Source organism: Cricetulus griseus, chromosome 7 (assembly GCF_003668045.3).
Source record: "Cricetulus griseus strain 17A/GY chromosome 7, alternate assembly CriGri-PICRH-1.0, whole genome shotgun sequence".
NCBI classification, from domain to species: Eukaryota; Metazoa; Chordata; class Mammalia; order Rodentia; family Cricetidae; genus Cricetulus; species Cricetulus griseus.
In genome coordinates, this window is record NC_048600.1 from 89,316,465 (window position 1) to 89,341,792 (window position 25,328).

Genomic DNA, 25,328 nt, shown 5'->3' on the forward strand with positions numbered 1-25,328 from the left:
CTGCAAGACACAGAGCCTGGCTGCACAATGGCCCTGTCCGGTCTCCTGGAGGGTGGGAGGTTCTGAACAGCAGGGACCATGGAGGATCCCCAGAAACCTTCAGGATGAGAAGTCACATGGGGAAACCCATCACACCAATCTGGAGTTTCCTCTGTCCTTAGTAACCTCCACCCAGGTGCCAGACAAGAACTCCATGAAAAAGGGCAAAGGCTACAGCAAATATTCAAACTAGCCAAACCTCGGTGGCCTGTGCCTTCCCTTGTCTGCTCCTGAGGCCTGGGTGACATGGTGACTCCATCTCTCAGAATCTGTAAGTATTCAACCCTCTTTGCCTAGGATTATAGAGCCACCTCTGTAAATTAGAACCTGGGTACAAATCACTGCACACGGAAGAATTAATGACAGTTAAATAATAATAGAATTTCAACCTGCCAGTGAAGGTAAGATCTAGAAAAGCAGAGAAGTGAGCAGCGGGGAGGGAGGGAGGAAGGGATAGAAGCCTCCACAGCCACAGCTCCCGGGGTGGGTGGATACAATGCTTTGGGGGGGGTCACAATATCACATAAAGTTATAAATGTAATTAAGGTGCTAAAAATGCTAAAATGATCAGAAGCTAGGAGGGGAGAGAGGAAACAGAGGCCAGGCTCCTCACCTCTGACAGCATGAGTCAACAGTGGGCATCTAGTGTTGGCGGATCACAAGGAGAGTGACAAAACCTAGCACGTGAACAGTGGGTCACAAGGAGAATGACTAGACGAAGCACGTGAGCAGTGAATGCCGTGGGCTAGGTGAGGGAGGCCTAGCGTGCGGCTGCCTCTCCTGGCTGACACTTGGCCAAACAATTTGATTTTTTTTCCTTCTAAACCACATGCATTCCTCTGATTAAAGTGAAAAACATAACAGATCTGTAATTGAATGTTGATGTTGAATCCTTGAGCTGCATGGCAGGCCCACATGTGGGGAGCTGGAGCAGTGTCTGGCTGGAACGGTGGGTCTGGGTGTGGCTTCAGGGAGAGAAGCTAAGGCACAGGAGAGGGAAGGAATGCAGAAATTGAAATGTCTTTGTAAGTGGAGCAAGATAGGAGAAGACATGCCCCCCCCCGCCCCAATTGTTGTCCCCACCCAGCCTCCAAGAGCCAGGACTTTAACTGTGGGAAACAGAGAGATAAAAGTGAGCAAAGCTGAGACTGGAGAGAGGAAAGAAAAAGGCCTGGGGCACCACATAGCTGGAGGAAACCATGTTATTCCCTGAGGCTTTTGGATAGTAGCTAGGTTTCTGTGGTGACAATTGGGGTATGAAAAGCCATGGGAGGAGGGGCTGGAGAGGTGGCTCAGAAGTTAAGAGCAATTACTGCTCTTGCAGAGGACCCAAGTTTGGTTCCCAGGTGGCATATAACTGCCTGTAACTCCAGTTCCAGAGGACCCAACACCCTCTGGCCTCCTGGAGCTCCTGCATGTACACGGTATATATGCATGCATACACACACACACACACACACACACACACACACGAATAAATGAATGAATCCTAAAAATAAAGCAAAGCCACAGTAAATCTAGCCCCTTCTCCCCAACTCAGTGACCCAGAAGTGGTACTTGCAATGTGGCTTTCTTTCCCACAATCCCTAGTGCTTCCCTTGTTTTCAACTTGGGCCTGGAAGACTGCTTTTTTTCAAAGAAGTGAAGGGTGACCTGCCATCAACAAGTGAACCTGAGGAGTGGGCTTCTGGAAGTACCCCAAGAACTTGGAGAAATTTGCCACAAAGATGGGAACCACAGTGTGCACACCGACAGAATAAGGACCATTCCAACAAGGAACCTGTATGTATCTGTCCAAAAAAACTCGGTGAGTCTGAGGAGTCACTGAGCGTGCTCTGCAATGTAACTGTGTTCCTCCATGGAAACTAAAAATGCAAAATAAACTACTAAATAGAGGGAGGGAGGGAGGGAGGAGAAAGGGAAGAGAAAGGGAAGAGAAAGGGAAGAGAAAGGCACATTGGCAGCCAAGAGTGTCAAGCTGGGATTGCTAGCATTTTGATACCCTTCAAAGACTCCTGTGCTAAAGGATTGGTTCCCAGGCCAGGGTGCCATTGGAAGGTGGGAGGACCTTTAAGAGGTGGGGCCTAGCAGGTAGTCTTCAGATCAGTGTGGCAATGTCCCTTGTAGCAGATGGTGAGTCTGGAGCCCCCTCCTCTGCTCTTCACTTGGTGGGCAGTATTGCTTTGTTTTCTCCCATTTCCTGCTCAGAGGCCTAACAGCACAGGCCTGTCTCATCACAGACTGAAACCTTCAAATGTGAGCCACAACAAACCTTTCTTCCTCACAGGGTGACCATAGTACCTATTTGTTATAGTAATGGAAGGGTGACCAGCATAGCGGCCCATGTGAGACTGACTGATGGGACAGACAAGCTTGTTCTAAGTACGTGTTTGCTAGGAAATATCTGTGGCTCCAACCAGGTCAGGCCTGTTCAAGCCCAAAGTTCTAATGGCTGAATCACCTGCTGTCCTATGGCTTTCAGACCTGTTCAAGCTGAACAGAGACCAGAATTCCTAATGAGACACCGTAGGGTATTTGCTCAGGTTTTCTTTTCTTTTTAAAAAATGTATTTCAACTCTAATGCTATCCTCTCTCTCTCTCCCTCTCCCTCTCCCCTTCCCTCCCTCCTTCCCTCCCTCCCTCCCTCCCTCTCTCTCACCTGAGGTTGGACATCTGACCTCTACATACACATGCATTTACATTCAATGCAAATTTGCAAACACAAGCACACACACCCATATACATACACACAAAGTTCAGAGGTGGGGGAGAGAAGCTAGGAGGGGAGCGCGCTCTCTCTCTCTCTCTCTCTCTCTCTCTCTCTCTCTCTCTCTCTCTCTCTCTGTGTACATATGCATGTGAGTGCAGTTGCTCCTAGAGCCCAGAAGAGGGTGTTGGGTCCCTTGGAGCTGGAGTTACAGATGACAGTGACTTGCCTGATATGGGGGCTGGGAATTGAACTCAGGTTTTCTATAAAAGTACCAAGTGCTTTTAATCACTGAGATATTTCTTCAGCCCCTCAGGTTGTCTTTTTAAAAATTAAAATAAATCCACACTTTTATTATTTGTGTGTTGGGGTGTGCCACAGTGCATGTGTGGAGGTCAGGGGGCAGCATGCAGGACTCCCTTCTTTGCTGACATGATGTGGGATCCAGGGATTGAACCCAAGTCATCAGGAGTCGTGGCAAGCACCTTTGCCAGATGGTGCTCAGGGCTATTCCTGCTCTGAGAAGAATGTAAAGCAGGTCACATATGCAACCATGGAAGAGGTTGGCATCTGCCCTTCTCTATTCTTTCATTCAATAGGACTGGCAGAAGCAGTGGACTAACCAGCAAGAGAAAAACAAAAACAAAGCAAAACAACAAAAAAACATTGCTCAAAGGTATGGCAGCTCAGCTGACTCAGAGGGACTAAAAGGGTCAAAAGCCAGGAGGTGGGAGAGGGGACTGTGCTACTAGAAAATTCAGTACCCAAGGACCTAAAGGCAGGATGTGGTTTACATAGTGACAGGAACAGACCTACAAAATATAATATGAAAGAAATTATGTTTCAACAGTAGCTATGAAAGAGTCAGGGAACAACTGGATCCAAAGTTCCAGACTATATCAGTAAAAACCAAATGGCTACAAATTAACCTCATTTTTCATGGTGATGGAGGAGTTAATTATTTTTCTATTATAATGTAAGTGATAAAACAGAACTGCTTTGAATATTCAAAAAGTTATAATATATAATTTGTATCAATCAGTAAGTCAGTCAATCATATATCTATGACAACCAACAAAATTGAAAACTGGCAAGGTTTGCTATTCTAGCATACTTAATTTTCTTACCTTTTTTTTTTTTTTTTTTAAAGACAAAGTCTTGCTGAGCATAAGGGGGCATGCCTTTAATTCCAGCACTTGGGAGGCAGAGGCAGGCTGATTTCAGTGAGTTCAAGACCAGCTTGGTCTACACAGTGAGTTCCACAATAGCCAGAGCTACACAGTAAGACCCTGTCTCAAAATAAATAAACAAGTAAAACCACAAGGTCTCACTACGTAGCCCAGGTTGGTCAGACTCACTGAGACTGGCCTGCCTCTGTCTCCCAAGTGCTGGGATTAAAGGCGTGCGCCACCACACCAGGACAACTTTCTTACCCTTTCTATCTCTCTCTCCCCCACCTCTGAACTTTGTGTGTATGTATACGGGTGTGTGTGCTTGTGTTTGCAAATTTGCATTGAATGTAAATGCATGTGTATGTAGAGGTCAGATGTCCAACCTCAGGTGCAAAGCCATTCCCAAGGAACTGGCTGCCTCTCTTAGAAGAAAACATTAATTTATGTTTGTGACACATCACACTCGTGGGGACAGAGGACAGTTTGCAGGAGTCAGTTCTCTCCATATACCATGCGGACTTTGGGACTTGAACCCTGAATGGTCAGACTTGGCAGCAAATGCCTTTACCTGCTGAGCCACCTTGCTGGCTGTGACCACCCTGGATTTTGAGACAGAGTCCTGCCATGGAGGCCCAGGGATTCACCTGTCTGCCTCTGGGGATTACAGGTAGGTCATCATGGTTTTACATGGGTCCTCGTGCTTGCCCAGGAGGTTCTTCCCCTAGCCCTCCTCCTTCAAGTTGTTCTCTGTTGCAGCTTGTTTTGTTTGGAGGGAGTGCTTAGCCATCTTCTGGCTTGCTCCATCGCCCCTAGAGAGGAAGCTGTGGGTATTATTCAGATGGCACTGATCAACCACCTCTTAATGTGTTCAGACTGAGCTTGGGGGACAAAAACCAAGTGTTCTTGGAGACAGGCTGCTCCCCCTGCCCCCGCCTCCAGTGCTCCTTCCCTCCAGCACAGGGCCCTCAGTGTTCTGCATGAACTGGAGTCTGCAACCACGGGAGGGGTGTGGGAGAACCAGGGCCAGCCGGCAGAGCTGTCAGCAGCCTCTCCCTGGCTGCTCCTCTCCCTTCCCAGACAACTCTCCAGCTCTCATCTTCCCAAAGCGCTAGCTCCTAGCTGAGGTGTTAACTGAAGGCTGAGACCCCTCCCAGGTGGTATTAGCACATTTGAATTTTGAAGAGTAACACTTCTTTTTCCTCTTCTTTGGTGGTGCTGGGATAGAGTCCTGTGTTTGAGGCATGTCAGGCAAGGGCTTGACCACTGAGAGCCATCCCTTCCCCACAGCAGTGCCATCAGTCTCAGGATAATTTAAAATGCACTGTGTGTGTACCCTCAACCCCAGTGGGAGCATGCCGTCTTCTGGAAGGCAGACTCTCCTGCTCCCTGGGCCTCCCTGGTGCATGGTTATCTCCTTTCAGAGCTCTGTGCCCCTGATGCAAAACCACAACCTCTCCAGGACACTGGAAACTAAGGCAGAGCCCTCAGGATGCTCTGTCCTCTGAGCCCCAGGACAGGGAGCTCACAGCACCATGGAGCCCTGAATTTCCAGGGTCTGAGCAAGCCTCCTCTTCAATTCAAGTGGGCTTTGAACAACCAGGTCAGGCTAGGAGACTAGCAACTGCCAGCCCATAGGAAAGAAAGGCTGCAGTGGGGGAAAAATACTGTGAGGGTGCTGTCTGTTTTTTGTTGTTTGTTTGTTTGTTTTGATTATTTAAACGCCATGGCTGGATTATTTTCAGAACCAGAGGGAATACTTTGGTTTCCATGATGAAGCCTCTGGGCAAGGGGCTGCTCATGTAACAATTCCCCACCGGTAATCAACAAGGGGAGCTTGCCAGTGTCACAAGGTAGTGGCACCAAAGAGTTCTGATGGGCAAGCAGAGAGCTATGCCCCTGCATCAGGGGTAGGCTTGCTGACCTTGACTCCAGCCCTAACTTCTCCCTGTAGCCTTGCAGCCCACCCTCAGGATTATCTCTCCAGGCCTGCAGCTCCCATGCTATCTGGGATGTGGGGAAGTCCTCATAAGCCCTCAAAGGTCCGTGGGCTCCCCCCTCCCCCCGCCGTCCAGAATGCTGTCTCCGCGCCCCCCCCATCCTGACTGTTCCCACTAGATCAGCAAATCCACAGGGAAAAGGATTCCTGAGCTTTTGCTACCACTGGATTGTCAACACTTTGCAAATGCTCCCCCTTAACTCTGAATTTATAAGCAGCGTGAAATCCTTTGAATGCCCACACTGACCTCCCCTCCCTTTTCTGATGCAGGTCTCAGGGAGCATGCTCAGGTGGTGTCTGGAGGGGAAGCCACACTCTGGCCCCAGATGGAGTGGGCTGCACACAGGAAATGAATAGAGGCTGTGAGCAGAAAATTGCACAGGCCAATTATAGCAAGCCAGGTCTTCTCAGAGAAGCGCCTCAATTTTGATTCAATTCCCAGAACAACAAATATGCCAGTGTTTAAACACAGTCCCAGCTGAAGTGCCACCACTGGCCCCTGGGTCTCAGAGCTCTCAGGTGGGGGAGCTTGGGGGTCTTCGATACCGGGATGTGCTTCTCAATGGCATGTGTGGTGATTGCTTCATTTTCAATCTGTTTTGTTCCTCTTGGGAAAAGCTCTCATTCTGAGGCCCCAGTGGCCTCTCTTTCTCACTCATTCTCCTCTCATCCTGTTTGGCTACTATTTCTTCCTCCTCCTCCTCTTCCTTTTCTTTTTATCCTGCTCTCTGAAAGATGGTACAGATATTTCTCCAGATCACTAATTCAAGCTTCTTATTTTGTCTGATTCGGGTAATTTCCTGTTGTCTTTAGGTATGTGCCAGTGACATCTAACATGTTCATGAAGTATCTTACACAGAACAATTCAAGAACCATCTTCAAATAAAGCTTATAAACTTGTCAGGAGACCAGGTATCACTGACATTCCAGGATCACAACACAGCTCTCCATTCCTGGCAGGACCACCTTACGCTTGTCACCAAAGGCCCCAGATCCTTCATTTGGTTGCAAAATGGGGACACTAATGCCCGTCTTTGAGCTTTGTGCCAACCCTGAAGGAAGATCCCAGCAAAGGCCGTCCCCTCCTGCTTCTCTGTGCCAGCAAAAGTACTCTCTGGCAACCCTATGGTATGTAAGTCCTAAATTGTTTCTTTAGGAAAGGAAATGGGGAGTTGCTCCAGGGCTGGGCACTGCCTAGGAGCTCAATAAATACTTCCTAAAGTGAGGGTCCGCCCTCAGCTCCTAAATCCCCATCTGTGAGACAGCTGGCCAGGGGGAGGGGTACAACTGTGCCAGCCAGTGTCATTTGGCATCTGAAAAACAAGCTGGAAATTTGGATCACATTCTATTCAAATTAGTGTAAGAGAAAGAGCAAATTCAGATGCTTCTGCCTAGCGTTTCACCCACTCCCTATTGGCATGCGTAGGACGGAGCCAAATCATAACAACACGGGCTTGATAGGCAGGGTGGGAGATGGGATGAACACCAGCTGAGGCTTTGGGGGCCAGGCCCTAATACTTGCCTCAGGGGATCCCAGCACTACAGGGTGGGGACCCTCAGCTCTATGGACATAACGCACATTAGAGGTTTTCCACTTTGTAGTTCTGCTCTTTGCCCAGAGGGCCATTAGCCTCCTCATTACACCTGCCTCAAGTCTATGCCAAAATCCAACTTTCTGGAAAGGGTCCACAGAGGTTTGTCTTCATTGTCACCTTGACTGGATTTGGAGTCACCTAGGAGACACAGCTCTGGATGTAACCACAAGAATTTTCTAGAGAGCTTTCACTGAGAGGGAAGACCCACCTTAAATGTGGGCAGTACCATCCCACAGGCAGAGTCCCAAACGGATACAATTACTGGCCACCCCCAAAATTCTCTCTGCTTCCTAACTACAGACACAGCATGACAGTCACATCACATTTTAGCTGTCATGCCTTCCCTGCGGTGATGGACTGTGTACCTTCAAACTGTGAAACAAAATAGCCCTTTTCCTTTCACAAGTTGCTTTGGTCAGGTAATTTAGTTACAACCACAAGAAAAGTAACCTGCACATATATTGGCCCATCCAGTTATTTTCTCAACTGTGGTTAACAATAAAGTTTGCCACTGTAGCCATTTTTAGGTGTGCAGTTCAGGGTCGTTAAGCGAATAAACACTTCTGTGCTAATATACTCCACCCTCTACCAGAACGACTCTTTTCCACATCCCAAACTGAAGCTCTGCACCCATAACACACCAACCACCTGCCCCCAGCCACTGGCATCTACCATCCCCTTTTTGTCTCCCTGGATTTGTAAGCTCTCTCACTGCCCCACTTAAGTGGAATCCCACAGTGTGTGTCCAACATCATAACCTCGAAGTTCATCCATGTTGTAGGCTGTGTCACAATTGCATTCCTTTTGGAGGCCACATAAAGCGAGTGATGTATGTAACATATTTCATTTAGCCACTTATCTGATGGGCATTTGGGTGGTGTCCACTGTGCTGCTGCTGCTGCTGCTGCTGCTGCTGCTGCTGCTGCTGTGTGTGTGTGTGTGTGTGTGTGTGTGTGTGTGTGTGTGTGTGTGTGTAGTATCTATTTGAGTCTCTACTTTTAACTTAGGTGAAATAACTCGATATTCCACCTAAATAAATGGATATAAGCATCCATTATGTAGACATACTAGGTAATGTGTTAAGAACCAGCCACATTCTTCTCTATAGCAGCCACACTGCTTTGTGTTTTTACAGCAGTGCAGAGTGGTCCAGGTTTCCCACACCCCTCACCAACATTGGGGATTTTCTACTATCTTAGAACCATCATCCTAATGAGTATGGCACCATGGTATCCTTCCCACTTTGTCCCGACCCCTTCCCTGTGTTTGATCTTTCCCTTTCAGTATTCAACAGATTGTCATTTGTGCCAGCTGATTTTTATATCAACTTGACATAAGCTAGAGTCATCAGAGAAGAGGGAACCTAATTGAGAAGATGTCTCCATAATAACGAACGTGCAGGGCATTTTCTTAGTGACTAATGTGAGAAGGCCTGGCTCATTATGGATGGTGCCACCCCTGAGCTGGGGTCCTGGATGCTATAAGAAAGCAGGCTGTGCAAGCCATGAGGAGCAAGCCATAAACAGCACTCCTCCATGGCCTCTGCATCAGCTCCAGCCTCCAAGTTCCCAGTCTGAGTTCCTGCCCTAACTTTATTTTTTTTATTTATTATGTATACAATGTTCTGCCTGCATGTATGCCTGCAGGCTCCCTAACTTTATTTGATGATGAGCACTGTGGTAGTTTGGAAGAAAATAGCCCCCAAAGGGAGTGGCACTATTGGGAGGTGTGGCCTTGTTGGGGGAAGTATGTCACTGTTGAGACTGACTTTGAGGTCTTATATATGCTCAAACCATGCCCAGTTAGACAGACCACTTCCTGTTACCTGCAAGCCAAGATGTAGGACACTTGGCTACTTCTCAGCACCATGTCTGCCTGCAAGCCACCATGTTGCAACATGAAGGTTAACAGACTAGCTAGGTGGTGGTGGCGGCACATACCTTTAATCCCAGCACTTGGGAGGCAGAGACAGGCAGATTTTTGAGCAAGTTCAAGGACAACCAAGATTAGTGGCGAAGGTGGAAAATGGAAAGCTGGTGAAGAGGTCATTGAATGAAGGGGCCATGTTCCAGCCCCAGTAAGCAGCAGAACTTGGCAGCTTCAGCTGCGTGGTTCTGGTTTTAGAGTTAAGGATGGAAGAAATGGGCTATGGAATTTGCCTCCACACCTAAAGAAAGCTGCTGAGGCCAGGCATGTGTCAGAGATGTCCCTGAATGGAGGTCTAGAGGGCATTGAGTGAAGCTGTGAAGGAGAAGCCTGGATTGCCTTGGAGACCCCAAGATGTTGAAGATGCCAGAGCTGTGGGATACCTGCCACAGAGATTTGCCAAAAGGAAGTGGAACCAGCCCAAGAGAGAGAAGTGTGTTGTAGTCAACAAATCTGAAAGAAATTGGTGATCTGAAGAGCATTTTGACATCAGACATGGAGATACAGAGTTTGGAGTCTGCCCAGCTGGTGTTCAGTCTTGCTTTGGTCCAGTGTTTCCTTGCTATGCTGCTTTCCCCTATGTTTTAGAATGGTAATGTATATCCTGTGCCATTATATATTGGAAGTATGTGATCAGCTTTTTGATTTTGATTTTACAGGGGTTACAGTTAAGAGATCGCATGAATCTCAGAAGAGATTTTGGACTCTTAAACATTGTTGAGACTGTTATAGTCTACGGGGACTTCTGAAGTTGGACAGAATGCATTTTTGCATTATGATATTGCAATAAGATCATAAGGGCCAGGGAGTGGAATGTGGTGGTGAAAGAAAATGGCCCCAAATGGGAGTGTCACTATTAGGAAGTGTGGTCTTGTTGGAGGAAGTGTGTCTCTGTGGAGACGGGCTTTGAGGTCTCATATATGCTCAAGATACCACCTAGTGTCTCGGGTCACATCCTGTTGCCTGAATATCAAGATGTAGGACTCTTAGCTCCAGCATCATGCCTGCCTGCATGTCACCATGTCACACCATGAAGATAATGTAGGTCACCCCAATTACATGCTTTTCCTCTATAAGAGTTGCCATGTTTGCTGGGTGGTAGTGGCACACATCTTTAATCCTAGCACTTGGGCAGCAGAGGCAGGCAGATCTCAGTGAGTTTGAGGCCAGCCTGTTCTATAGAGTGAGTTCTAGGACAGCCAGGACTGTTAAACAAAGAAACCCTGTCTTGAAAAACCATTTTTTTTTTTTTAAAGAGTTGCCATGGTCATGGTGTCTCTTCACATTAATAGAAACCCTAAGACAGACAGTGATTCAGAAGTATAAGCCAAATAAAATAAACCTTTTCCTCCTCAACTTGCTTTGGCCATGATGTTTCATCACAACAGCAGTAACCCAAAGACATCCTTCCTTATTTACTAGTTTGCTTATGTTTTATTGTAAGTTTCTCACCTGTGCTGCCCCTGATAAAACAAAAGCACAGGAAAGGGACATTTGGATGCTTTGTTCATTATCATTTTCTATGGGCCTGACAGTGCCAGGCACACAATAAATACCCAAGGGTGTTATGTGAATGGATGAATGAATGAATGAATGAATGACGAGAAGACTGTCTTGTTAGAAGGTGTTTTGGAGGAAGACATATCTAGCATCAACTCCTGGTTCCATTAATCACTGGTTGGGATCTTTGGACAAGTAACCTTTCTCTGAGCCTCCATTATTCCATCTGTCATGGGGACAAAAGATCTAAGTGCCTTGTTGGGACACTGTGAGGAAGAAGAATGTTCACTCTTTGGATGTGTCTTTCTGCTGTGTGTGTGTGTCTACTTGCGTGCTCACTTGCTCACTCGAGTATGTGTACAGTTAGCATGGAGGGCTGCACTGGGATGGTAAAGAAGTCCTTTCTCTTTAGGGTCTGCTGGCATCTCGGTAAAATTTCCTGTGCAGGGCTCAGACTGGCACTTGAAGCAAGTGATAGGAGGGTGGGAATGGTTCAGTCTGTCTGTGAGGATGCTACTGGTGGGGGTGGCCAGATAGGCAACCTGCTCTGGGACATGGTGGGTTCCAGGAACCTCCTGCTGCCACTTGTGTCTGTGTGGGAGGCCAGGAGACAGCAGCGACAGGGGGCTGTTTGACAGAGATGAAGCAGCGTGGGAGGTGACCAACAACACACTGAGGAAGTGTGGCCATCCAGGTCCCCCAGGAATGTCGCTACAGCAGCCCAGAGCAAGCCAGGCACAGATGGTAGGGTATTCAGGCAGCCACCTGTCCCGGCACCAGCCACCCACTCCTCAGTGTGCTCACGGGCCTGTGAAAGGGGCCCTCAGGCAAAGCTGTTTGCAGCAAAAATCCAAACTGCAAGCAATGGAGGCACCCAGCATGGTGAGGCAGATGGCAGCCTGGAGTGACACAGGCTGCCAGCCAGGGAGGCAGGTGCTGAGGTGCTGGGCTCAGCAGTCACAGGGCAATTTGATGGGGAGGGGGAAGTCCCTGATACTTTCCATCTATCTTCAGGTCTGTGAGGTCCAGATGAGGGATGGCTCTGTGGACCCCTTTGGAGTACCATTCACCTGCAGGCTGAGTGGGCCGAAGCAAAAGATGCTTTCCTATTTTCACTCCTCCCTCCCTACCCGCACCACCCACCACTGCTCACAAGTTTCTCTTTCAGTCAATCAACAAACAGGAGAGGGAGGGGAAGGGGATATACTCCAGCTTCAGTGCCCCTCCCCCCAGTCAGATCACCAGTGATAAGACCAGGGAGTCAAATCAAAGGCACCCTGCTGGGGAGAGGCTCTGAAATGATCAGGGGGCTTTCCTTTGCAAATTTCCCTTTGGATCAACAAGCATTTCCTAAGTACCCTTCTAAGCTACACACTGCGGGAACCTCAGCCCTCATCAGCTGGCACAGGCTCTCCCTGGGTCTAATCAGGATGTGTGTGAAAGCGCAAGAGAAAGGCCAGGCTAAAGAAGAGTGCTCTAATTGTATTAATCAGCTTCCAATTACTTCCAAATTGGTCTTCACCCCTTCCTAGCTCCCCCCTTGGATGACAAAGCCTACGGCTTCAGTGCCTTCTACCCGGAAGAGGGTGGAGGAATGCATTCGGGAATTCCGGGGGAAACTAGATTCTAATTAACCTTTCCAATGATTGCAGGACAACTTTGGGTGAGTCACAGGTTTTGTTTTGTTTTGTTGTTTTTAATGGATAGGGAAGGCTAAACAATAAATGAATTTTCCATTTGCTACTGTTGGTCCCGTGTTTAGAAGCCCCCACTGTAGTCTCTTCCAATCCCAAGTGACATACCCATGGAGGCAGGTGAGAGGTGACACTGAGACCACCAGCAGGGACTGGGGCCCATAGAGCAGGTGACAGAGGAATTAAGTGCTTTAGGTCACACCCAGGCCTTACCCACCTGCTGGGCCAGGGTAAAACCCTTCCTGGCTCAGCAAGGCAGTAGTCTCTGTGGCACACAGAGCCATCCTTTTATCTTCCAGTCCTGCCACTATCCTCAAGAGATGAGAGACTCCCAGACAGCCAGGCTGGCCATGTAGACGGCATCTGGGAGGTAGACTTCCTTCAGTCAGGCTCCCGCAGGGAACAACAGAGAGGGTTGGAACAAGGAGTGCCAAAAAGATGGTGCAGAGTGGGCTGCTGCCTGTTAGGTCCCTGCCCCTTTCCAATGGTCACAGAGAATCACAAATGTCACCTCTGAGATGCAGAGTGTCACAGGGAAAAATTCCCAGCAGAGAGAGGACTGTGAGAGGTTTTATGTTGTTTCCAACCCTGAACTGTTGGGTTCACTGCCTCTGAGGCTAATGAACAGGGGGAACTTGAGCCTGGGAAAACTGCCATAGAAGTGAGCAGGGTGGGGATCGTTCTGTTGACACCAATACACGGGAAACCTGGAAACTGCATGGACGTGCATGCCAGGTTTCAGGGGAAATGGATAGCCATTAAGACTGGCCCAGGAAACAGAGCCTGGAGAACAGACCAGGTGGGCTGGAGCAGGGGTGCCTCTTTAAAACCCAGCACGCAAGAGGCCTAAGGCAGGAGGAGAGCATCTTGCCAGGGTGCAGGGGATTTGGAGACCCATGAGGGATGGCTGGGATACACAGCCACTCAGTTTACATGTGAAACCCCAGGGCTTGGGAGGCTGAGGCAAGAGAATCTCAAGTGACAGTTGAAACAGGAGATATTTGGCGAGATGCTTGGAAGTACCAACCAGGAAATTAAAAACAAAAAAACAACAACTATATACAATGGACAAGGCAACCACTGTGGCCACCTCTGGGGAACTGCCAGGTTTACTGCTGTAGGAATGGCTAGAGTTCAGTTGAACTTCGTAGACTATTAATCCTTTAATAACAGTTGTCATTTGGTTCCTTTTCCACTTTGCCGGTACTTTCCCCTGCTTATTCAGCTTTTTTTTTCTCAGGCATCGCCTATTCTGGATAGCCATGTCCCAGCTGTGTGGCACCCTGTCATCCCCTGAGCCATCTTTCTGGGCCTAGGAATCTGTTGTGAGCTGTAATCTACGCTGCAAGCAGGAAGGGGTAGGGTGGGAAATGAGGGGTGAGGGGGAGGGGATTGGGGGTGGCAGCCGAGTTCTGTCTCAGCTTGCAAGGACATGTAGACAAACGATACATAGTTACTAGTCAGAGGAAAAAAATGGAAACCAATTAAATGGTGGATCATCCTTACTCTCAGTCACACAGGAAATGTGAAGCTAGCCTGGGCTACATGAGAGACAGTCCCCAAAAACCCAAACCAAGAGATAAAACAAAATGTAACTCACATGTCCTAAACTGGAGGGACATCTATTTGAGACAGAGCACCATTGAGAATCTCCAGTTTCTGATTACATGGTAAAGTAACTTAGAATAGTAATTAATTTAAACATTTCAACAGACTAGAGGGGAAAAAAACCCAGCAAAGAGGTTGGAAGTAACATGCCAAAACATTAATAGTGGTTGTTTCAGAGAGTCAGGGTATGATTTTGTGTGTATTTCTTTATATGTTTCTATATATTGTCAGCATTCCTCAATTATTCACATTAATTGGTTAAAAAACAGTAAAATGAATTTTACTTTTTTTTTTTTCCCAGACAGAGCTTCATAAAGCCTTGTCTGGCCTTCAATACTGATCCCCCTGCCTCTATTTCCCAAGTGCTGGGATCACGGGTATATGCTACCAACATAACTGGCGCGTGTCCCCCATCTGTGTGCATGTGTGTCTGTATGTGTGCCTGTGCACATGAGTGTGTGCGTGTGTGTGTGCGTGCGTGTGTGAGTATGAACACTTGCAAGGCTACCAAGAGATAACTTGGATACCCAGAGCAATATTAAAAATGGAGAACAAAACACTCTGCTACTGCAACCTACAATTTATACAACACAATAAATAACCAGAGTATCCCTTAAAAGAGGTCAGAACATGTCTGATACTCAAGATCCTCCAAGACCCACCATTTTCCTGACTATAGCAGCCAAACTCTCTCCAATAGAGCACAAAACTACCACAGTCTGACTCCCCTCTGTATCTTTAACCTCCCTTCCTCATCCTTCACCCTGCTCCTTTTGCCCTGGTCTCCCCACTTGGCGCACACCCACCTCAGGGCATTTGCACACACTTCATCTCCTCCACCCTCTGCAATGCTTTCCCTCCATAGTCACAGAGTAAACCTCAGATCTTTGCTCAAAGGTCATTTTATCAGCGATCCCTATTTTTACAGGGGCCACTGCTCCCACTTTCCCCATTTCCCCTGGATCACATTATCACTTCTCTAAGTTACAGAATGGACCTTCCTGCTGTGTCTGTGGCTTCTCTCTCTCTCTCTCTCTCTCTCTCTCTCTCTCTCTCTCTCTCTCATTATAAGAACTGTCTTACCTGGCACATAGAAGATGCTTAATAATATGCATCGAATGCCCAAGTGAATGAATACATGAGGTGCTAAACTGTAATCTGGCAGACTGAGATTCACATTGCTGCTCACGCGCATTAGACAGACAGTAACTCCAAGCTGCCCGCCCTAGAACATTCAGCCAGCATTGGGCCCACTCAAGAGAAATGACTTGCAATTACCGCCAGGGCTGATGGAAGCCAGCCAGGAGGAGAGGGAGATCAGAGTGCCCAGGCAGAGTGGCACAAGAGTGCCCATCAGGAGCCCCAGTTCCTCTGTCATGATTCGCCTTCCAGTGTGGGACGGAACTCCAAATTCCCATCACAGTCTCCACAGCAGCTACTCCCAGTGCTCAGAGCTTGGCAGTTTAAATGTCCGTTCTCTCTATCTCCTTTTATGATTAGATATTTGTTGAAGAGAAAAAATGGCATCAGGAAACCTATTGCCCTGCCCCCACTCCCTGCCCATGGCAGACAGCAGACTCCAGCATGTGGGCATGGTACCCACAGATAATAAACCAAGGACATGTTCACAACCCCGTCCGTGACCCTCTCCACCTGCAGCAAGTGTCCGAGCAATGCTGCCTGGAGCCACAGAGGGGGACCTTTTTGATCTTGCTAAGCTTTATCGGCTCCTAAAATTCAAGGACAAGTTGGTAGCATAAAGCACAGCCTCGTATTCTTTGCCTTAGGAGAGATAAGAAAATTCATCTGAAGCTATTTTAGACTTTTCTGGAACTGGGACACCCTAGAGATTAGGTTGGGCTAAGAGGCCCTCCCTCTGTCTGTCCAGGAACTCAGGACTCTTAAGGCATGTGCAGGTAACTGTGATGAGCTGACCCAGCTGGTGGACCCTTCCTTTCCTCCCATGCACTTTCTTTCCCTTGTGGCAACTTGACCTCCAACATCCCAGCTCACCTGTGACCATTATTTTATCCAGAGGTGCCTCTTCATGAAGACACTAGAGAAACTTCCTTCTTGCTTCTCTCTCTCTCTCTCTCTCTCTCTCTCTCTCTCTCTCTCTCTCTCTCAGACAGGGTCTCTCTATTTGCTCTGGCTGGCCTTGAACTCAGAGACCCACCTGCTGAGATTAAAGTAGTATACCATCACCGCCCGGCTACTTAACTATATTTTAAAAGGGATCCTTTGAAGTCTAGAAAGACTTCAGCTCAAAGAGGGAGCTTTGGCTTCGAGGAAGGGGCAGCCTCTAACACTTATGGAGTATGAGACAGTCAGCAGGTATACTTCCTAAGTTTGCTAACACCAACAACCCCCAGCTCCCCGGCCATTCCATGAAGGGCCAACATCATCAGGGAGGCCTAAATGCCAGCTCACATATCAAGGCACTGTACCTCTGTCTTCCAGACTCACAACATCAATAGGTGAAAATATGTTAAAAACAACATGTAAGCTAGTCTGTGCTCAAAACCAAGATGCATACCTCGGTAGATCAGAGGCTAGACTACTTACTCTTTTTTTTTTTAAAAATAATATATATATATATATATATTATATATATATATATATATATCTTTGCTAGGTAGTCTAGGCTAGCCTCCAAGTTGTGGTCTTCCTGCCTCTTCCTGAGTGCTCAGGGTTATAGGTCTGTGCTGCTGCGCCTAGCTACTTGCTATTTTGAGTGTCCAAATGCGCTGTTTAAGGAGCTCAGTGCCCAGCAGTGGGTGGAGACAGCTGGGAGATTGGTCTTCTTAGATACAAGAACTTAAAGCTTCCCATAAGAGATGGGGGACCACAGCCAAATCACTAAAAATGAGGCTACAGAGAGAGGGTTTTTCACCTGGGAGAGAGGGATGCAAACAGCAGGACCCAGTCCCAAGGCAAGAACACGTGAGAGAAAGCATCCTTGGAGGAGAGTGGGCAACTACACACACAGCCGGGCGGGGAGGTGTTCCCATGCTCACCTCACACCTGGATGCTTGGCTCTGCCCCAAGGAACCAAGGACCCAGTGAAAGGAATCACCCAAGAATCCACAGGCATAGAGGAGGGACTGGGGAGCTTTAAAACAAGGTGCCCAGGAGGAAGATGGAATAACAGCATAGAGATATCCGAGGACGGTAGAATTTTCCAGAACAGACCTTTTATAGACCCTCAGACAAAAAGTGCCAAGCAAAATAACCAGAAAGGCAAAACCATCTCTGGAAAGCTAAAAGTTCCCTTTGCCTCCCCAGAAGCCTTGGCCTGCTCTGGTTCCATTCTGACCTTGGACAGAGAGAAAACCCTGGTTTGTGGGAGGGAGAAGTAGTTCTCAGCCCCACACATCTGCTACCATCTTGGGGACCTTATCACTCCCCCCACAGAAAGACTTACTTTCCCAGGAAGAGGTCAAGCTGGACCCACAGAACACTGGCAACAGAAAGGACTGGGTGGTAGCACCATGGCTGCACTCAATTGCCAGCCCATCTACCTCACGGGTGGCTTATCTGGCCTCAGGTGTTTCTCCGTCGGGCAAAGCGGGGGGGGGGGGGGAAATGATACCCACCAGAGAGGGATTCGAAAGGGGAAAGGAATGGACATACGTAAGCAGTTTAGTATAGTATAGTGCCACATGTTCAGAGGACATTCAACTCAGGTAATTACAAATGCCACATGTACACATGCTTACAGGGAGACTATCTATGGAAACCATAGGCCCCCAAAGCCGCAAGAGCAGGGATGAATCTCACCTCTACATGGGTGAGGGGTGGGCAGGCCAGCAGGTTTTCTTTCCCACTCTTTTCCCCTAGACATCCTGGGCAGTCCTCCTGGGGACCTTCCCTGGACAGCCGGGGTGGTCCTCCTCAGTACCTTCCCTCTGGAGATGTTCTGCCAGCACCCAATGCAAGTGGACCCTACCCCACCCAAGTCCAGCCCACCTCAGGACCCCTACCTCTCTTTGCTCACTGCAGATCTTACACAGCCACAGGGGCCGCTTCTGGCCGGGGGAGGCCTCGATCCCGCATTTGGTGCAGACTTTCTACAAGAGAGAGGACACATATGTGTCAATATTTTGGCTGCTTCCTCCTGGGCTGTGGGGCCATGGCAGTGGTCCCCAAGGGATATTCCGACATCTTCTAAGAGTATCGTTTGCTTTGAGCTTAGGGCAGGGCTCCTCAAAGCACAGTTAACCTAGCAAACTTTGGATGCCTTTATAATGTAGTTGTCTCACTGACGGATCTCCATTTTACTGATTGTGCATCCCATAATTCTGTTCTGTGAGGGGACCACATCAAAATCGGCTGGCAGATCTCCATAATGCCATCATGTTCAGCAGCAAAGAACTGGAAATCAATCAAATGCCTAATACCTGGGGAGGATCCAGGCAAACAAGACGGATGAAGGTTCTGTCTTCCTACACGGGGACTGTGGCTACCTGCAGATGTGGGCGGGAAATATGGTCCTCTCCCAAAGAAAGAACACACTCCCTTAGGAGAAGGCCAGAAACTCCCACGTGTGCCTGACAGGTTAGGAGCCATAGAGAGAAATATGAATACAGCTTAAGCGCATGCCTGGTGTCACGTTTCTCATGTAAGGGTTCCAGGACTTCATCAGTAAAGTGGTAATGCAAAGAGGAGGGTGCGGAGACTGGAGACCTTGTCCAAGGTCTGTAGCAAAGAAGAACTGGTTGGGCAATGACTCTGGAGCCCTCCTGTTGTTCCCTCCAGACATAAATAGCCGGATTACAGATTCAAGTGTTTTTTCTTCTGCTAAGTTGTTTAAATCCTAACATCTAAACACACACTTTGCTTCCCTGAGAGACACAGCAAAAAGTAATGGTGGGGAAGGCCAGGATAAACACTGGGAGGCAGAGGTGGATTTGTTGGGGCTGAGGTTGGTTCTCAGCCTACCAGGGGTGTGTGATTCAGCAATGAGGCTTTTTGTTGGGGAAAAGGGAGGGTACAGATCTCCTGTCCCTACAGGGTGGGGGTTTCCACTGAGAGAAGGATCTATCTGTTGTTTGGCCTTTTCTGCAGGCTGCCAACTGAGCAAGAGACACATCTCTCCATGGAGAGGGAAATGTCACCAACTTGGCTTCTCCAAGCATGTGTCACCAGCCTGATTGGATGGCTGAGCCTGTGCTCGGCAGGAGTGGCGGGAGCCAGCACACTCAGAAGGGAAGCTATGACACATTTGTGGGGGCATGGATTGGCTACCATCCAATGTCACCTCTCTGGTTTTCTAAACAAAATGGAATCTGCTCTAAGGTCCTGTCTCTCTAAGCTGCCAGGAAGGTCCCCTCTCAGGTCCCAGGAAGCACAGAGGTTCCTTACTGGCTCTCAGGAAGGTGCTGAGTTTACAGTGTTTGTGGTCAAGCACATGAAGGCAAGGCCTCCTCAGAGAGCTGCGACTGCTCCCTGGTGGTGCCCTCAGCTCTCAGGGTCTTTTGAAGGGAGAGGCAACTACCTAAGTGCCAGCCCTGGCTTTGGGATCTTTGCAGGCTAGGAACAGTAAGCTTCTCCAAGGATTGACAGCTCAGCTCCTAGACCAATGGTTCTCAATCTTCCTAATGCTGTGACCCCTTTAATACAGTTCCTCATGTTGTGGTGACAACCCCCCCCACTGTAAAAATTTATTGCTACTTCATAACTGTAATTTTGCCATGTTATGAATTGTAATATAAACTGTGTTTTCTGATGGTCTTAGGTAACCCCAGTGAAAGGGCCGTTCATCCACCAGATGGGTTGCAACCCATAGGTTGAGAACCATTGTGCTAGACCACCATCTCTGGGCTAGGCCTCAGAGAGGCCAGTGTTTCCTGCTGCTTTCTTTCCAGTTCACCCTGTAATAGAGAGGGCTTTGCCCTCCCCCAAGGCTGTTGAGTGAGACCATGCTCTTGAAAATCAGGCGTGATTAAAATACGAATGACCACCATTTAAGGAGCAATTATGTGTGTCAGGTACAGCCACCCCAGCCACAAAGTGTGGAGGAGGTGTGTTATGTGATCCCTGGGAAGATGGAGAAGCAGAGGCTCTGAGACCCTGCAGACGGCTCATCTTGAGAGCCGCCAGGCAGCATCGATGTCCAGAGCTCAGCAGAGCAATCAGGCCCTTCCCCCAGGTGCCACATGCTATCCATGGCAATTGCCGGCTGGCTCTGTTCCAGCAAGGACTTGGGGTGTGACTGAAGAGTCTAAGTAGCTTGTCGGAGACCCAGCACAGACTGATTCTGAGTCCTGGTTCACTGGGGATAGGGGTGTAGCTGGGACACACTCACATATGCCCCACCCAAGACTGGTTCTTGACCAGTCTGGTTGTGCCCTTTGTTCTCTCTCAGCTTAGCAGCTCCACTGGTACCCTGGAAGCCTAGTGGTCACTGTCCCTAGGGAGAGGACAGTGCAGCCTCAGGCCCTGTCTAGATCAGCTCAGTTTGATGTGACGAATGCCACCATGGCTCCATGGCTTCTTCCATTATGCTGGGAAGGGAGATGGGTGACAGCTTTCTAGAGTATTCCCAAGTGATAGAGCACAGAGCTCTGGCCTCTTTCTCCTTTTATGAGGACCCCAGTCCTATCACATGGCCCAACCCTGTGACTGCCTCTAACTCTAATAATTTCCAAAGACCTCACCTCCAAGTATCCTATTGCATGAGGGCATCAGAATATAGGCTTAGGGGACACAAATATTCAGTCCACAGTAGCCTCCAACCAGGACTGGGTCTTTCTCTGCTATTCCATCCTGGGAACCCTTGGTTATACTTGGAGTCACCTATGCTCCACCCTACACCACCCAGCACTCAGCCACCAATTTGATGTTCCTGTAACCCTGCTCCCGGTTCCTGCAGAGTCAGTGGGTCATGATGCTGGGACATAGATTTTGATTGGGGCAAATCGGCGTGAGCACCCAGGTAGACTCTTGGGTAGGCTACCCAAGCCAGTCCAAGCCTCAGATGTTCTCATGTCTAAGATGAGTTCACCAGTCATCACTTTGAGGGTTAGCTAAGATTCATATGGAAAGTCACTGGTATAGAAAAAGCACTCAACGGATGCCCAGCACTGTTGTTATTAGTGGCACCTGTTGTACCCTGTTCTGAAAGCCTATATAATTCCCCTAAAGCTCTGCATCATTTGCTGTAGTGTCTAGCAGCCATGGATGACCATTTAAAATGAAATTAGGGAGCAGGGAATTGACTCAGAGATAGAATGTTTGCTTAGCAAAATTTGCTCATCCATATGTCCAGTGTGTATGGGATGCTAGCGTAGCCTAGAAGACATGCATGGACAAGCAGGGCCAGGTGGTACTGTGTACCTTATGAAGTGCTTGGGCTTTCAAGGGAGCCGACTCACCAAGGTAGAAGGAGGTTCAGATGCACCAAGAGGGAGGTGGGGGGTCAATTAGGTGGAGCATTTGTTTTTAAATTTTTAACACTTACTTATTGTGTGTGGGGATCAGAGGACAACTTGTAGGGACAGTGAGTTCTCTACTTCTACTGTGTGGATTTCAGGGATCAAACTCAAATGCAGCAGGCTTGGCGGCAAGTGCCTTTATTAGCCAAGCCATCTCACTGGCCCCTGAGCAGGGTTTTGAAGGATGAGGTGCACATGTCTTGTTAAACCATCTGATAAATGGTGCATCCATGCTGTAGGTCCAGGGAAGAAAATAAGGGAAAAGCTCACAAAAACTGTCCTGTCTCCACCCACAGACCTAGGACACACAGAGTCTGCAGACAGACATGGCTATGTGGTCACCTTCCATTGAGTGAAGACAGTAGGGTGAGCTCTAGTCAGGTATAGGAGAAGGAAAACAGGGGAGGGTGGCCCATCCATCCTGGGGTATGGACTCCCCAGTCTCTCCAGCAGAAAACTCAATGCTGTCTGCTCCTGGGTTCCAACCAGGACTGTGGGGAAGCCAGGTGAAGCGATAGCCACTCTGGTCCTACTTCAGGCAGAAAGGGTGGCAGTGAGGGTTTTCTTGAAATCTGTCTCTTCCACCCTTTGCCTTTTAGAGTTTTCTCTAGGGGATCAGAAATGTGGCAGGATGGGACACACCCACCCATGTGAGAACAGCTCTATTGCCAAGCTACAGCCGCCACCTATGGAAGTCACAGTGAATCCCAGGCATTGCTGGGGCAAATTCACATACTTGAAGTATGCCTGGCTGGCAGGGGAAACCGGGTATTTCTTAGAGACTAGGGCTACCAAAAGATAATGTGCTTCACTTCAAACAGAATTGCTGCTCTAGTAAATCTCAGATCAAGGGGGAAATACTGAGCCATTTCCATTTCCCTTTATGAGTTTGGTCTTTGTTTTCAGATTCTAATACAGAAAATTAAGCAGCCAGTGTTTAAAAAGAACGAATGGAAGGAAGGTTGTGAAAGAAAGAGTAAGCCAGCCTCTCCAACTGGCAAGAGGAGCCTGGGCCTGGGGGAAGCCATTGGCTTCCTGCCTAGATGGGCTTCCCATGGGCAGCATTGCCATATGCATTGGAACACTGGCTTCTGGGGGCCTGGCTGCCTCATGAATCCTGCAGCCTGCAGTCACATATGGGATAACGAAATCACACGTGACTCAGATCAGAGGCCACAACACTTAAGCCTCAGACTACGCATCCCATGTCACTCTTGCTGAGCCATCCATGTATCCCTTTACAGATGCGTGTTCCAGCCTGTATAGACACAGGGAAGGGGCCGACCTGGGGCCAGTCAATAGGACACAGGCTTTGGGCACGCCAGAAGCAGGCACTGCCCTTTGGAGGTGGCCTTGTACTTTGTACTTGTCTAACCTCTACTTTTCCTCCCTCTTCGTACATCAGTGGTAACAGACAACCTGTGCCCCATTGTAAAGACCAAGAAAGGTTCTTAGCAGCATGCATGATGAAGTCCCTTGCCAGCACATCTTTCTCGATAAATGATATATTTAGTAAAGCCCAAATCCAGACCACACCCTCATCCCATCTTTTACCCCCACTCAGTAGTCCCTCCCCAGGAATTCCAAATGACTTTTAAACCTGTACGCTCCCCTCCAACACCTCCGAATGATCCACACTGTCACCACCATGCCTAGCCTACACCATGGGCCCTATAGCAGTGTCCCCCATACCAGCTGGGTCCCCAAATCAGTTCATGACACGTAGCCAACTTATCTCTGTAAGATGTCATTTCTCCTATCTCGCCAGTATAAGGGCCTTCAGAGGGTTCCTGTTGCACTTGAGTGCAGAGCACCCCCCTTTGCATGCTGAGGGGGTGGACCCCCTCTCCCACACTGGCCTCTGAAGTGTCTGCGGCACTTCAGCCACATTGGCCTTCCTTCAGTGCCCAGTCCTTGCTCTGCCTCTGCCCCGGGGTCTTACTATGCTGTGGACTTGACTGTGATGCCTGTGACCACACAGTCTTCCTCACTGGCCTAAGTGTCCTTTAGATTAGAGCAGAAGCTCTGCTTCTTCCAGGCAGGCATCTCTGCTGCCTTACCCTGTAGAAACTCCACGGCAGGCACTTGCCTCTTCCTCCCTCCGTCAAGGTTAGGCTTCTGTCCTCTGCTGTGTGAGATGCACCGCTGCCACTGCCCCCACCAGACACCCCTGTCAGACGGGGCACAGGCCAGGTCTATAGTTGCCTGCTTTACTGGTCCCAGTGCCCATCACGACTATTTACAGAAAACACGAAGGAACACATGGGAGCCCCCTTTAGTCCTGCAACCAAGAAGGTAAGATGTGGTCTCCCTTAGAATATGCCAAAGTGCTGGGAGGCAAGACACAGGAACACACATTTGGCAGCATGAGCCAGGTCCATGCACAAGCTTCATGCCAATGGCGCTGATGAGGGGGACCCGGGGAGGTCAAACAGGGGAAAGGCACACACAGTGTGGAGTCCCCAGAGGAGGTGGTACTGTGGGCTGTGGGGAGGCTTTGTTCTCAAGGGATGAAGCATGAATCCAGCAGGGTAGCCTCAGAAGAAATGACATAGAGCATCTGTTGCTGAGGTAGGTGGCACAGGCCATCTTACCTCACAAGAGCACTCCCATAGGTGTAGGCCGCCTATGTGTATAATATCTGTTCTGAGGCTGGATCTGGTGTTCCCTGCAAAATGTCCTCTTTTTTTTTTGCATTATTTTTCATTAGTTTATTTACAATTTTATTTAGTAATAAGAGTTCAAGAGTTTAATCCAATTTTCAGATCACATCTCTTAAACAATCTTCATTCTGTTAGAGGAATGAATTAAATATCCTCATTTTTTGAGTAGTTGGTGCCTTACTATAAAGAAGGGAGCGGCAAATCCAGATCCAAAGTACACAGTCATCATAGCCAGTAACCACCACTTGTTTTCCACTGAAAATGGCAAATTCTTTCCCGGGCCCTCCTCATAGTGGCTGCGACGGACCACGGAGGTTCTCCGGATACTCTGGCCCAACATGGCGCCGCAGGAGGCTCCGAGAGGCCCACAGAGCTGGAAGGCGGAAGAAACTGCCCCGGCAACGCACCCGGCTTTCTACACAACCTTGCTATAACCGCAAAATGTCCTCTTAATGCTCGCTCACTTCAGTTATGCCCAGAAAGCCAATGCCACATGCCCCCTTCCCAGACCACAGCTAAGAGCACTTGGGAGGCAGAGGCAGGGGGATTGGGGTTTTAGGACCATCCTCAACTACATGGTAAGACAACTCAGGCTACACAAGACGCTGTCTCAAAAAAATAAAAATTAAATTAAAAATTAAAAAAATCACTCAATGCCGGGAAGAGCAACACCCTGGTGCCTTTGCCTCGGTCCCTGTGGGTTTCCACTGGGTAGATGACACACCAATCCCACTGTACTGCACTGCACTGCACAGGGTGCTTGCCCTGCTGCTTGGAGTGAGGAGCTAGAGGGAGCCAGGAAGGAAAGGAAACCACCCAGGAGCGGGCCCTCCTCTCCGGACAGCTGTCTGGAACCATTTGGAATGGGGAAAATGGCCACACACCCTGGAACCTCAGAGCCTCTAAGGACTGTCATTCACCATATGGAGAGTCATGCTCATGGCACATGGTCAACCCAAAGGGTGAACTCACTTCAGAGGCTCTATGCCAGG

At 48.7% G+C, this 25,328-nt stretch overlaps 2 protein-coding genes and 1 long non-coding RNA gene across 10 annotated transcripts in view; 1 reads left to right on the forward strand and 2 right to left on the reverse strand.

Annotated features, from left to right (window-relative positions):
* The window catches only part of Rph3al (rabphilin 3A like (without C2 domains)), a 142,018-nt gene that overhangs the window by 29,815 nt on the left and 86,875 nt on the right, over nt 1–25,328 (reverse strand). For 6 of the 7 annotated variants that reach the window (XM_027426718.2, XM_027426724.2, XM_035447491.1 and 3 more), the window contains one exon: nt 18,221–18,307. The exons of the other annotated variant lie outside the window; for it this stretch is intronic. In XM_027426718.2, coding sequence (XP_027282519.1) covers nt 18,221–18,307 — 87 coding nt within the window. The remainder of the gene's footprint in view (nt 1–18,220; nt 18,308–25,328) is intronic. 7 annotated transcript variants of the gene reach the window in all.
* On the forward strand, nt 1,470–10,617 carry LOC118239137. Of its 2 annotated transcripts, none has more exons than XR_004770733.1 (4): nt 1,470–1,846; nt 3,346–3,422; nt 6,728–7,042; nt 8,794–10,617. It is a non-coding gene; the product is annotated as an uncharacterized LOC118239137 (long non-coding RNA). The 2 variants fall into 2 exon arrangements; XR_004770732.1 differs by having other exon boundaries at nt 1,471–1,846; nt 10,095–10,617.
* On the reverse strand, nt 24,382–24,699 carry LOC100760019 (cytochrome c oxidase subunit 7C, mitochondrial-like). Its single transcript, XM_035447492.1, has one exon. It carries the CDS (start codon nt 24,674–24,676, stop codon nt 24,491–24,493), a length of 186 nt encoding a protein of 61 aa, XP_035303383.1. The 5' UTR covers nt 24,677–24,699; the 3' UTR covers nt 24,382–24,490.